Source organism: Staurois parvus, unplaced genomic scaffold, assembly GCF_062004578.1.
Source record: "Staurois parvus isolate SC_StPar_1 unplaced genomic scaffold, SC_StPar_1.0 ptg001121l, whole genome shotgun sequence".
NCBI classification, from domain to species: Eukaryota; Metazoa; Chordata; class Amphibia; order Anura; family Ranidae; genus Staurois; species Staurois parvus.
Window position 1 is genome coordinate 70668 of NW_028318917.1, and position 14808 is coordinate 85475.

Here is a 14808-nt window from a genome sequence, read left to right on the forward strand (position 1 = left end):
ATCTCTAGATAGGATGCATTCTCAGTGATGTCACTGGTCTCTAGTGAATGGATAGGCTGCATTCTCAATGATGTTACCGCTCTCTGGTGAATGGATAGGCTGCATTCTCAGGGATGTCATTGGTCTCTAGTGAATGGATAGGCTGTGTTCTCAGTGATGTTGCCGCTCTCTAATGAATGGATAGGCTGCATTCTCAGTGATGTCGCCGGTCTCTAGTGAATGGATAGGCTGCATTCTCAGTGATGTCATCGCTCTATTGAATGGATAGGCTGCATTCTCAGTGATGTCACTGCTCTATAGTGAATGGATAGGCTGCATTCTCGGTGATGACACCAGTCTCTAGTGAATGGATAGACTGCATTCTCAGTGATGTCACCGATCTCTAGTGAATGGATAGGCTGCATTCTCAGCGATGTCCCTGCTCTCTGGTGAATGGATAGGCTGAATTCTCAGTGATATCACCAATCTCTAGTGAATGGATAGACTGCATTCTCAGAGATGTCATTGGTCTCTAGTGAATGGATAGGCTGCATTCTTATGGATGTCATTGGTCTCTAGTGAATGGATAGGCTGCATTCTCAGGGATGTCACCGCTCTCTTGTGAATGGACAGGCTGCATTCATGTCAGTACAGAACCAGTGTATGCCAACAGACAACCTGGCTGCTGAATTGTATATCTTGCCCTTGGCATTTATTAGCCTTAGCACCCCCATCTTACAGTTTTATTACAGAGAAGAAATAAAAGGCAATTATTTACAACTCACCCTCCAGTGGAGCAGATAATAAAGTGAGGATAATTGGCCTTGTGTTCTTGTTTGGATAAATAAAAAGTCAGCCAAATGCACTAATCTGTAATGTCGTTTTGTAAAGGGGTCTCCCCTGCCCGGCCCATTAACCCCTGCCGCGCTCAGCCGTCAGTAAGTCGTTGCAGTCACCTTGCCTGCTCTTGCTCAGGAATTAGAGGAGTCGGATTAACATGGTTAGAAGAGCCAGAAGACAGTTTATGGGGCTGTCAGCTGTGTGCCGCGCATCCACTAATCCACTCACGCCGCGAAAGCTGGCTGCGCCGATGAAATAGAGGGCATGACTCTCCATCGTCACACCATTCAGGGACAATTACTTGCTCACAGCCAGCACTTGGCACTTGGAAAATCAAATCTACGGGTAATCTGCAGAGACAGCTGCAGGAAGAGAAAACTACTTCATGTACGCAATGTACTCCTCGAAACCTGGAATAGTGCCAGCTCTAGGAAACATTATAGCAAGTCCAAAAATGCGTGCACCGCAGATCCAATTCTATGGAGCCCAATGTTAGCGCCTGTGGATGAGTAAACTGCAGGCACAACTGATCGATATCCTACACCTAGATGTCTATACTCACCGACACTCTGCTGACCTCTAGACACCCCTTTGGGGCTTCTTTAATTGTTATTGGGCCATCACTGGCCATCCAAGAACAAGTGCCATCTTCTGAAGTGATATATCCACAAGGATGACTTACTGGCCACGCATTGAAGACACTTTTGACCAGGGGTGGACTGACCATTCGTGCACTCGGGCACTGCCGGAGGGCTCGGGGTCAGTAGGGGGCCCCATGAGATGTCCCTGGTACCTTTCATTGGCTATTTCATAGGCTTTTTTGGGTGTGGGCGAGGACACAGGGGCCCCATGATCCCCTGTTGGTTGGGGACCCCATGAGTTGTCAGTCCACCCCTGCTTTTGACGTATTCGACACGTGCTCTTCTGCAGGGCAGTAGGAATGGGGGGGCATTGCTCTGACCGTGAATGGAACATGTCACCAGCACACCAAAATTCTGGAAATAGGTCAGTTTTTTGTTGTCATACAACCACACAAAATAAAAAGCTTTGTTTAAGAGTCATGAAGCTCTCCATTAAGGCACTGGTGATCACTCTCAGCTATCCCGAGATCCAGCCCTCTCAATGTGCAGCACCAGCACAGCAACCAATCAGCTCTCCTAACTGGCGTTCCCTTTAATAGAAGCGACTTGTGGCTCGGTGCTTTAGCAACATGCTGCTATGCTTTATTCGGACCCTATGGTGCAGTGCCTAAGCAGCATCCCCCGCCTCCTGTGTCTTTGGGGTCTACCTCCAGCTTCTGGGTGCTCTGACCCCTGTTCACCCCCATGACCCCAGTGCACCCTTTGACATTTAGTGACTTAAGTCCCCATGCTCCCTGTGATGTGCACTTTTGTGTCTCCAAGTGTGCCCTGTGTCATCCAGTGTCTTCAAGTGAATAACATGTCATCTAGTAAGTCCCCCATGTGTCTCCAAGTGTGGCCTAGTGTTCTTTTTGACAGGAGTCACTTTGGGTGGGGGGCCATGGAACCCAGCTCACTTTGAAGAGGTGGGGAGACCCCTGTCTCAGCTCCCCGTATCCCTCTTATGTGTAAGTCACCCTGTGCCTGTTAGGGGTACAGGGTGATCTGTCCTAATATTGTGTAGACATGTATAGGTGGGGTGGGGGGTTGTGGATTGTTTGGTGTTATGTGGTTGCATCCCATTATTTTATTGTGTGTCTTGCTTGGGAGCAAATTATTATGGGATGTATGTGTTTATGGGTATTGGCTTGGTGGGGGGTATCTCCAGCAGCCCTCCCTCCTGATGGGACTGTCTGTTTGCCTCTTGTTACTAAATGTAGATTGCCCCACCCTGTGTCATTATGCAAGGAGGGGGTATTGTCCCCTGAGTGTATATATCTTATATCTGTGTTAAAATAAACTAGTCTACTTCCTGGTTTACTTCAAGACTGGTGTCGTCTAGTCTTGTATGGTCTGCTGTGGTGTCCGTTGTCGGTGTTCGGACGGGGAAGTAAGTGGGAGTCTAACGGAAGTACCCAAACGCAGTCTGGGGTCGGTTCCGTTACATGCTTTATGTCATCTAGTGGCTCCAAGTGTGTCTGTTCATCTTCAAGTACGCCCCAGTGGGCCCTGTGTCATCCAGTGACTCCAAGTGTGCTCCCATGTCTCCAAGTGCATTTAGTGTCAGCTACAGACTCCAAGACACCGCGTCCCCCGTGTGTATCCAAGTGTGCCCCATTACGCTCTGTGTGACTCCCCCCACCCACCATCTAGTGACTCCAAGTTCACACCTGTGTCTCAAAGTGCAACCACTGTCTGCTAATGATTCCAAGTTTCTCCAAGTGTGACCCAGTGCGCTCTGTGTTATCCAGTGACTCCAAGTGTGCCCCAGTGTGCCGCGTGTCTCCACACAAACCCAGTGTGCCCCATTTTGTGCCTCCCATGTCTCCAACTGCACCCAGTATCAGCTAGCAACTCCACATTCCCCCTATGTGTCCCCAAGTGTGACTCAGTATCCACTGTGTCCCCTAATGACTTCAAGTCTGCCTCTATGTCTCCAAAGGTGCCCCAGTGTGCCCCATGTCATCTGGTAACTTAAGTGTGCTCCTGTGTTTCCAAGTGCACCCAATGTCAGATGGTTACTCCAAGCCCCCCATGTCTCCAAGTATGCTTCAGTGCACTCCGTGCCATCTAGTGACACCAAGTGTGCCCCTATGTATGTAAATGAACTCAAAATTATCTGATGACTCCAAGTGCAATTCCATGTCTCCAACTGCATCCGGTGTCCGCTAGCAACTCCAAGTTCCCCCCATGTGTCCCCAAGTGTGGCTCAGTGCACTCTATGTTCCCTAATGACTTCAAATCTGCCTCTATGTCTCCAAATGTGCCCCAGCGTGCTGAAAGCATCTAGTGACTCCAAGTGTGCTCCTGTGTCTCCAAGTGTGCCCAGGGTTAGCTAGCAACTTCAGGTTCCCCCATGTGTCCCCAGGTGTGGCTCAGTGCACTCTATGTTCCCTAATGACTTCATAACTGCCTCTATGTCTCCAAAGGTGCCCCAGCGTGCCGAAAGCCATCTAGTGACTCCAAGTGTGCTCCTGTGTCTCCAAGTGTGCCCCAGGTTAGCTAGCAACTTCAAGTTCCCCCATGTGTCCCCACGTGTGTCCCAGTGCACTCTGTGTCCCCTTATGACTTCAAATGTACCTCTATGTCTCCAAAGGTGCCCCCAAGTGTACTTCCATGTCTCCAACTGCCCCTGGTGTTAGCAAGCAACTCCAAGTTCACCCCATATCTTCAATTATGGTCCAGTGTGCTCTGTGTCACCTTATGACTTCTAGTGTGCTCCTGTGTCTCCAAGTCTGACCAGTGTCAGCTAGTTACTCCAAGTCCCTCTCTATGTCTCCAAGTATGCCTCAGTGCACTCCATGTCATCTAGTGACTCTAAGTGTGCCCCTATGTCTTTAAGTGTGCCCCATGTCATCTCGTGACTCCAGCTCTGCCCAGTGTCAGCTAGCAACTCCATGTTCTCCCCAGGTCTCCAATTGTGGCCCACTGCGCTCCATGTCACCTTATGACTTCTAGTGTTTTCCTGTGTCTCCAAGTGTGGCCAGTGTCCCTTACTTACTCTAAGTCCCCCTCTTTGTCTCCAAGTATGTCTCAATGCACTCTGTGTCATCTAGTGACTTCAAGTGTGCTCCTGCATCTTCAAGTGTGCCCAGTGTTAGCTAGCAAATTCATGTCCCCCTGTGTGTCCCCAAGTATAGCCCAGTGCACTCTATGACCCCTTATGACTTCAAGTGTTCCTCTATGTCTCCAAAGGTGCCCCAGTGTGCCCTGTGTCATCTAGTAACTCCATGTGTCTTCAAATGCGCCCAGTCTCAGGTAGTTACTCCAAGTCCCCCCATGTCTTCAAGTATGAACCAGAGCACTCCATGTCATCTAATGACTCCAAGTGCGCTCCTGTGTCTTTAATTGTGCCCCATGTCATATAGTGACTCCAAGTGCGCTTCCACGTCTCCAACTACATCTGGTGTCAGCTAGCAACTCCAAGTTTGCCCCATGTCTCCAGTTGTGGCCCATTGCGTTCTATGTCACCTTATGACTTCTAGTGTGCTCCTGTGTCTCCAAGAATGGCCAGTGTCCCCTAGTTACCCTAAGTCCCTCTCTAGGTCTCCAAGTATGCCTCCGTATTCTCCATTTCATCTAGTGACGCCAATTGTGCCCTCATGTCTTTAGGTGTGCCCCAATGTGATTCCAGGTCTGCCCAGTGTTAGCTAGCAACACCAAGTTTCTTTTATGTGTCTCCTAGTGTGGCCCAGTGACCGTTGACTTCAAGTGTGCTCCAAAGGCATCCCAGTGTGCCCAGTGCCATCTAGTAAATCCAAGTGTGCTCTTGTGTCTCTATGGTGTCCTTTTATGACACAGAGAATAGCTGCAATTCAACGGATCTCAGCTATTCTCTGGTCATTCACAGTTTATGACACTCAGGAGATCATGTCAGCCCTTCACTGGAGATCTGTGTTCTCCCTTCAGATTCTCCAGCCCAGAGCTGGAGAATCAGAGGGACCGAAAACTAAGCAGAGATAATTTACCTCTGTTTAGTAAACTGATCTTTTACTGTAATCTCGCGAGATTATAGTAAAATGAGCCGTTTTTCAGAGTTTGTAGACCGTTCTCCAGCGTTTGGAGACCGTTCTCCCTTCGTTCGGAGAACTGCTTCATAAACTGCATTCACAGGAGAACTGTGTTCTCCGAGAATGCCGGAGAACTGAGCAGCGATCTATTACCGCTGGTTCATAAATGGACACCTAAGTGTGCCCAGTGTCAGCTAGCGACTCCAGGTTTTCCCTTGTGCCTCAAAGTGTGGCTCAGTGTGCTCTGTGTCACCTTATGACTTCAAGTGTGCTTCAATGTCTCCAAAGGCATCCCAGTGTGCCCCATGTTACCTAGTAAATCCAAGTGTGCTCGTGTCTCCAAGTGTGGCTCAGTGCATCTGTGTCACCTTGTGACTTCAAGTGTGCTCCAATGTCTCCAAAGGCATCCCAGTGTGCCCCATGTTACCTAGTAAATCCAAGTGTGCTCATGTCTCCAAGTGTGGCTCAGTGCATCTGTGTCACCTTGTGACTTCAAGTGTGCTCCAATGTCATCTAGTAAATCCAAGTGTGCTCTTGTGTCTCCAAGTGTGGCTCAGTGCGCTCTGTGTCACCTTATGACTTCAAGTGTGCTCCAATGTCTCCAAAGGCATCCCAGTGTGCCCCGTCTTACCTAGTAAATCCCAGTGTGCTCTTGTGTCTCCAAGTGTGGCTCAGTGCGCTCTGTGTCACCTTATGGCTTCAAGTGTGCCCCTATATCTCCAAGTACACCCTAGCGCTCTCTATGTCCTCTAGTCACTCCGCGCGTACCTCTGTGGCACCCTTGTGTCTCCACACAGCCTCCAATACATTACTTCATCATCTGAACTGTCGTTCTCTCGTCAATTTGGATCCCTGTCTGTGAGAGCTACAAATGCCCTGATACAGGGCTCCTGTGCTTCTCCAGAAGATCGCACTTTTTTCTTTTTAGGTGACTATTCAATGCAATAAAAGTGGACTTACTCCAAAAATGTTGGTGCGCTGGTGACATATTCCACCGATGATGTACACAAGGGCAATCATGGACGGTTTCAGCCTAAGTGCCCGGTCATACCGCTGCGATTTCAGGTGCTGTTTGGGAATTGAAATCGCACCTGCAATTGCATCTAATGAATGTGAATGTCAGCATCTCATCATCTGCGATTTACTGCGGCGCGATTTCTAAAGTAGTTCTTGCATTACTTTTTCTGCAGTTTTGTTGCAGTTTTACATACATAGAATATAATGGAAATCACACTAAAAATTGGAAGAAATCGCTGAAAATCTTCACAAGTAGCAATAAAGTCTTCAGAAATCACACCTGAAAGCGGGCTGAAATTGCACACAAATCGCACGATTTTAAATCATGTGACCGGTGACCTAAGGTTGATTCTGGAACAGTGTGCGATGGGATCAGGTTCATCGATTGTTCTGTGATAGTTCCAAATTGATCGGTTGTCCTTTTTTTTCTTTTGTTGGATCTTGTGCAAAAAGCGGGCGTCTTCAGCTGCCTTGAGTGAATCTAATCTTTAAATGTGTTACCGTACCTTTAAATCTGACCTTCAGTCTAGCACAGTTGTAGCGGCTCCTCTCCTGGACTGAAACGGCTTCCTCTGATTTCACTGCACACTGTGAGCTTCCCACAATGTGCATTAGAAGCTGCAGAAACTCAGAGCCCGCCTCATCTCCTGGCTGAAGGACACCCAGCATCACCTAGAACTTTCCTCCCCAACCTGACTTTCCCTGGGCCCACCCCTTTCTTTCAATAGATTTCAGTTCTAATAATCATGGAGGCTCAGCATCCAAGGCCTGCCTAGAGATGCCCATCCCCCACAACCATCACAATATTCTCATCAGGGTGGTCTGCATGCAAATACAGCCTGCCTAGGAACGCCATTCCCCAAACTGACCCATCAAGGCATTTCAATATTTGCATAACTCTTTAGAGACTGCCCACTGCTTGCATCAGGGATGAGGGCTCATGAGAGGCAGGGTGCTGGGATGATATCCGGAGGGTATATATAGTACTATGGCAGTTCCATGATCTACCTCCACTGCACATAGAAGAACAGAGACCCAGTGATGAACATCACTGGATCTGAAACATTAAAGTGTTACTAAACCCAGGACCCTGAATTCACTATATCTGGTCTCCCCGGACCCTGCATTCACTATATCTGGTCTCCCCGGACCCTGCATTCACTATATCCGGTCTCCCCGGACCCTGCATTCACTATATCCGCTCTTCCGGACCCCGCATTCACTATATCCGCTCTCTCCGGACCCCGCATTCACTATATCCGCTCTCCCCGGACCCTGCATTCACTATATTCGCTCTCCCCGGACCCTGCATTCACTATATCCGGTCTCCTCGGACCCTGCATTCACTATATCCGCTCTCCCCGGACCCTGCATTCACTATATCCGCTCTCCCCGGACCCAGCATTCACTATATCCGCTCTCCCCGGACCCTGCATTCACTATATTCGCTCTCCCCGGACCCTGCATTCACTATATCTGGTCTCCCTGGACCCTGCATTCACTATATCTGGTCTCCCCGGACCCTGCATTCACTATATCCGCTCTCCCCGGACCCAGCATTCACTATATCCGCTCTTCCGGACCCCGCATTCACTATATCTGCTCTCCCCGGACCCCGCATTCACTATATCCGCTCTCCCCGGGCCTTGCATTCACTATATTCGCTCTCCCCGGACCCGGCATTCACTATATCCGCTCTCTTCGGACCCTGCATTCACTATATCTCCTCTCCCTGGACCCCGCATTCACTATATCTGGCCTCCCTGGACCCTGCATTCACTATATCCGCTCTCCCCGGACCCCGCATTCACTATATCTGGCCTCCCTGGACCCTGCATTCACTATATTCGCTCTCCCCGGACCCCGCATTCACTATATCCGCTCTCTTCGGACCCTGCATTCACTATATCTCCTCTCCCTGGACCCCGCATTCACTATATCTGGCCTCCCTGGACCCTGCATTCACTATATCCGCTCTCCCCGGACCCCACATTCACTATATCTGCTCTCCCTGGACCCTGCATTCACTATATCCGCTCTCCCCAGACCCTGCATTCACTATATCCACTCTATCCGGAGCCTGCATTCACTATATCCGCTCTCCCCGGACCCTGCACTCACTATATCCGGTCTCCCCAGACCCCGCATTCACTATATCCGCTCTCCCCGGACCCTGCACTCACTATATCCGGTCTCCCCAGACCCCGCATTCACTATATCTGGTCTCCCACAGTACACAGAACATGGAAATGCAATTATTTTAGTAAATATAAACTGCTAAATACCTTTTCTCATCAGCAATCTTGTGACTTCTATCAGTGTCCAGCAGAGCACTGGTCAAAGCTTGTAGGAGGAGTTTTCTTTCTGCTCTAGAAGGATGCAAAACCCCTGACCTCTGGACAGTGCTGATTGGCCCTGTGCTGATCACACGCACTCTCCCAAACAAAAAAAAAAAAAACCTCTCTAGCAATACACACCAAACTGAGCATGTGCAGAATGGCTACAGTTCAGTTTGCCTTATCAGGAGATAAGACATTTGAACAAGAGGAGGATCAGAGAAGACAGGATCAAACAGATTTTTTACACAATGCAGAGGATTGACCCCTTAGGTTCCACAGTGAGTATAACAAGCATGCTTTCCTGCATCTACAGACTGATTGTACTGTTGCAGGTTTAGAAACACTTTAAGGTTTGCAATGAAAGTAGAAAGATTTTGTTTAAAAAACTAATTAGCATGTTGATGGGAGGGAGGGACCAGGAATGGCAAAATATAAGCGGATTAAACTTCATCTTTAAAGGCGCACCTACGCGATTCTGAGCGCAGCCAACGCGATTCCACGGTATGATTATGACTCTGCATAAACTGCGGGCTTTAAGTGCAGCAGACGTCACCAGGCCCGCTAGACGAGAGAGAGAGATTAATCCAGGCAGCTTAGTTAAGTAAAGCTTCCGCTGATTACAAGAGCAGAGGCTGCCACGGCCCCCGGAGGCTGCCACGGCCCCCAGACAATACACTGAATGCAGAGTCTTCCTGGCCGCACACTCGGGGCGCCTCTCTGCTGTGATGCTGCAAGCGCTGGAGAGGCTCACTGCGTCCTGGACGGACAAATACGAGATTTAGCCAGAAGAATACGCCGGGATCCCTTCACGCTCCACAACAAATTGATGGTGATGACACCCATCCCCCGACACGCACACAAAAAAAAAAGCTGCACTTCTTCTACTTCTATTATTTAACATAAGGCTGCATTCACACATAGTTACACAATGGGGCCCCTTTCACACGCGCGTTCTGTATGTCCGTTCTTCATCTGTCCGTTTACGGATGAAAAACGGACCCCCGTGTATTTGTATGGACTTGCGGATGTAAACGGATGATCATCTTTTTTACACCCGTTAATGTCTTGTTAACATCTGGTTTTCTTGGAACGGAAAAAAACCCTATTTTTCTTCTGCAAAAAAACCCAGAACGGACAAAAAACAGATATAAAGGGACCGATAACAGATGTAGACAGATGAAAATGGATCTAAGCGGATGAAAAATGGATGTAAACGGATCCAAGTGGATGAAAAACAGATGTAAATGGGTGAAAAACAGATGAAAAAACAGATGTAAATGGATGAAAAACAGATGAAAAAAGAGATGTAAATGGATGAAAAACAGATGAAAAAAGAGATGTAAATGGATGAAAAACAGATGAAAAAACAGATGTAAATGGATGAAAAACGGATGGAAAAATGGATGGAAAAGGATGAAAAAATGGATGTAAACAGATGAAAAACGGATGTGAACAGATGTAAACTCATCTGTTTTTACTTTGAAAAAAAGCGACTGAACTGAAGAAAAAAAAAACGGAACACCCATGTGAAAGGACCCTTAGTCTGGCTGAAAAAAGACAAAAATCCATCCAGTTCAACCAAATACAAAAATAAAATAAAACGTTATAATCCTACACCCACAGCTGATCCAGAGGAAGGCACAAAAACCCAGCAAAGCACGATCCAATTTGCTCCTGCAGGGGAAAAAATTCATTCCTGATCCCCTGAGAGGCAATCGGATATTCCCTGGATCAACTTTACCTATAAATGTTATATCCAGTTATATTCTGTGTATCCAAGAAAGAATCCAGGACTTTTTTAAGTGCTTCCCACCCGCCTGATGGGCGGGCAGCGGTTCTCTCATTCTGGGAGGACGTCATATATCTGGGTCCATATAACGTGGTCCAAGTACACCACATCCACAGCCACCCCTCTGTCCAATTACACCGCATCCACCGCCACCCTTCTGTCCAAGTATACCACATCCACAGCCACCTCTCTGTCTAAGTATACCACGTCCACCGCCACCCCTCTGTCCAAGTATACCACATCCACAGCCACCTCTCTGTCTAAGTATACCACGTCCACCGCCACCCCTCTGTCCAAGTACACCGCATCCCCAGCCACCCCTCTGTCCAAGTACACCGCATCCACAGCCACCCCTCTGTTCAAATATACCCCGTCCACCACCACCCCTCTGTCCAAGTATACCACATCCACCACCACCCCTCTGTCCAAGTATACCACGTCCACCGCCACCCCTCTGTCAAAGTATAACACGTCCACCACCACCCCTCTGTCCAACTATACCACATCCACAGCCACCCCTCTGTTTAAGTATAACACGTCCATCGCGACCCCTCTGTCCAAGTATACCACATCTACCGCCACCCCTCTGTCCAAGTATACCTCGTCCACCGCCACCCCTCTGTCCAAGTATACCACGTCCACCACCACCCCTCTGTCCAAGTATACCACATCCACCGCCACCCCTCTGTCCAAGTATACCACGTCCACAGCCACCCCTCTGTCCAAGTATACCACATCCACAGCCACCCCTCTGTCCAAGTATACCACATTTACCACCACCCCTCTGTCCAAGTATACCACATCTACCGCCATCCCTCTGTCCAAGTATACCACGTCCACCAACACCCCTCTGTCCAAGTATACCACGTCCACAGCCACCCCTCTGTCCAAGTATACCACGTCCACAGCCACCCCTCTGTCCAAGTATAACACGTCCACCGCCACCCCTCTGTCCAAGTATACCACATCTACCGCCATCCCTCTGTCCAAGTATACCACGTCCACCACCACCCCTCTGTCCAAGTATACCACATCCACCGCCACCCCTCTGTCCAAGTATACCACGTCCACAGCCACCCCTCTGTCCAAGTATACCTCATCCACCGCCACCCCTCTGTCTAAGTACACCACATCCACAGCCATCCCTCTGTCCAAGTATACCTCGTCCACCGCCACCCCTCTGTCCAAGTATACCACATCCACCACCACCCCTCTGTCCAAGTATACCACGTCCACCGCCACCCCTCTGTCCAAGTATACCACGTCCACAGCCACCCCTCTGTCCAAGTATACCACGTCCACAGCCACCCCTCTGTCCAAGTATACCACGTCCACAGCCACCCCTCTGTCCAAGTATACCACGTCCACTGCCACCCCTCTGTCCAAGTATGCCATGTCCACCATATTTCCTTTTTGTATATTCTGTTATATTCTTTGTAATGTGTAAACGATGATCGCGTTCCTTCATTTTTATATTTAACAAAAGCTCTTTTCTTATTATTTATAGCTTTTTTAACTTTGGCCGTCAGCCACATAGGTTTGATTTTTAGCCTTTTAAAGTTGTTGCCCATGGGAATATATATTTGCAGTGTGGTCACATACAGTCTTTTTGAAGAACTCCCATTTCTGTGTTGTGTTCATCGATGCCAATATTCCCTCCCAGTCTAAGTCTTGGAGAGCAGTTCTCAGCCTTGGAAAATTAGCTCTCTTAAAGTTTAGCGTTTTTATTTTTCCCGTATCTGCTGGTCGCTACATTATGTTTTACCAAACAATTGAGTATTATATTGTGTTTTTATGCATTCAAATTCATTAAAGTGTTTTTTTTTGTTTAATTTTCCTATATCGTTACATGATCATGACACAAAAATATGCAACACCCACCATTTTATTCCCTAGGGCCTCTGCTATCATGTCTGGGGGTTCTATGTAGTTTTCTAGCCAGAAATAAGTTTTTTTGACATGTAGGAGAGGAATATTAGTATTGGCCCGGACATATAAGTGGATATATAAAATGGAGTGGAGAGTCACCGGCACCAGATAGAGACATCTTTGCTGTGTCAGTCTGGAGGAAAGTTCATTACCATTCAGCAGGCTGTGATTGTCGCCTCCATGATGAATAATGCAGAAGATGATAGCAGTAGTGAGTAAGTATGAGATCTGTGATGTATCTTCCAAACCGAACCCACTCACAGTGCCAAGAAAACATCCTCCAATCTTCCCGAAATGGATGGCATTTCTTCATAGGTGCCCCCATCCTATCGTCCTCCCCAATTAAATCCTGTCATCCACAAAGATATAAAACACATATATGGGAGCCACTTTATCTGCCAAAAGATTTGTATATGTTTCTGTCCAACCAGTCCTGAGAACTATGCAGCTCTGCCACACAGCACAGAGCTGTTTGGCAGGGCAGGAGACCTGACTTTTTTTTCTTAAGCCACGTTTTTATTGCCCCTTCATTATGTTGCCAAGGCAGCTAAGTACACATGCATCAGCTGCAGCAAAAATGAGCCCCCGGGCTGTATCTGGTGGTCAATACTGCCACCAAATACAACCTATTCAAGTGAATAGAGCCTGACTGGACAGTGAAAGGAGAAGCAGCAGACTGATGAGCTCTTCTCTCTGTTGCTCTGCTCTCTCTCCTGCTATCAGCATGTTCTTTGTTAGCACATGGGCACTTACTGGCTCCTCCTGCTGCTTCTCCCTCTCCCAGTCTGAGCTCTGCTGTGCAAGGGCTGCAAGAGACTGAAACCAGGTCACATTCATGTACCTACTGTCATCCCAACACCTCATGCCGCAACCAACACCTCATGCCACCCTACAACAAGGGGCGGACTGACCATTTGGAAACTCGGGCACTGCCCGAGGGCCCGGGATCAGTAGGGGGCCCCATGAGATGCCCCTGGTACCTTTTTCATAGGCTTTTTTGAGTTTGGGCAAGGACACAGGGGCCGCATGATCCCCTATTGCCCGGGGTTGTCAGTCTGCCACTGCCTACTACCATGGTTAGGCATGGAAGTGCGGCATTTACAGGGTTAAAACAGGCAGTGGGGAGGCGATGTATCACTTCCTCGCCATCTCTAAAATGCCCCTGAAAAGCGATCCACCACATATAGATTTTCAGAGGGGTGGCAAAGGTTACCGCATGTGTAAACTAAGCCTTACAAATCTCCCCGCAGCCTGTGACTGGACATTGAAAGGAGAAGCAGCAGACTGATGAGCTCATCTCTCTGTCACTCTGCTCTCTCCTGCTATCGGCATGTTCCTTGTTAGCCTATGAGCACCGCAGCACCGCTGATTGGCTCCTTCTGCTGCTTCTCCCTCTCCCAGTCTGAGCTCTGCTGTACAGGGGCTGCACGAGACTGACACCAGGTCACATTCATGTACCTAAGCCCAAGGGCGTCCCTAGGGTTGGAGTCACCCGGTGCGATAACACTTGGTGACACCCCCTCCGACGATCCCCGCAGAAGGGATTGGATCTGCGGATTGAGCATAATGGATCAGACTCCGATCCATTATGCTCAATCCGCAGATCCGATCCATCCTGCGGGGATCGTCAGCTTGCTTTACAACTTACCTTTCCGTGGAGCGGGTCCGGTGTCACCCCGTATAGGTTGCATGCTGACGATCCCCGCAGGATGGATCGGATCTGCTGATTGGGGAGCATAATGGATAGGATTCCGATCCATTACACTCAATCCACAGATCCGATCCATCCTGCGGGGATCATTGGCTTGCTTTACAACTTACCTTTTCGTGGAGCGGGTCCGGTGTCACCCCGTGCGGTAGGTGTCACCCAGTACGAACCCCCCGCACCTGCTTAGGTACACCACTGCCTAAGCCCATGTAGTCATCCCAACACCTCGTAAACTCTGTTCTCCAGTATATCAAAGCTCTGCACAGCACAGGAAAAAAGTCATGAGAGTAGATAAGCCCCTTAGAGCCCATTCACACTTGTGCGACTCATCATGCGAATCTGGACCCCCAAAGTCACATGACAAGTCACACCCCATGCTTCCCAATGAGTACCATTCATATCTGTGCGACTTCTTTGGTCCGATATTCATGTGACTTGAGGGCCATAGACTTCAATGTAAACCCTCCAAAGTCGCAACCAAATGATATACATGGGACTTGTGAACAATCATCCTTGGTCAAAGCCAAAGCCACACTGATCCAAAGTCGCATCAAAGTCGCACTGTCAAATCGCAATG

General features: G+C 48.7%; 1 protein-coding gene across 1 annotated transcript in view; it reads right to left on the minus strand.

Moving 5' to 3' along the window:
• The window catches only part of LOC149440059 (echinoderm microtubule-associated protein-like 5), a gene marked incomplete at its 3' end in the record, with an annotated part of 82642 nt that extends 69255 nt beyond the window's left edge, over positions 1-13387 (minus strand). Inside the window, exons 1-2 of the mRNA XM_089658984.1 lie at positions 13277-13387; positions 9275-9562 (exon numbers count right to left, since the gene is read on the minus strand). Coding sequence (XP_089515110.1) covers positions 9275-9562; positions 13277-13387 — 399 coding nt within the window. The remainder of the gene's footprint in view (positions 1-9274; positions 9563-13276) is intronic.
• Positions 13388-14808: the final 1421 nt, after the last annotated feature.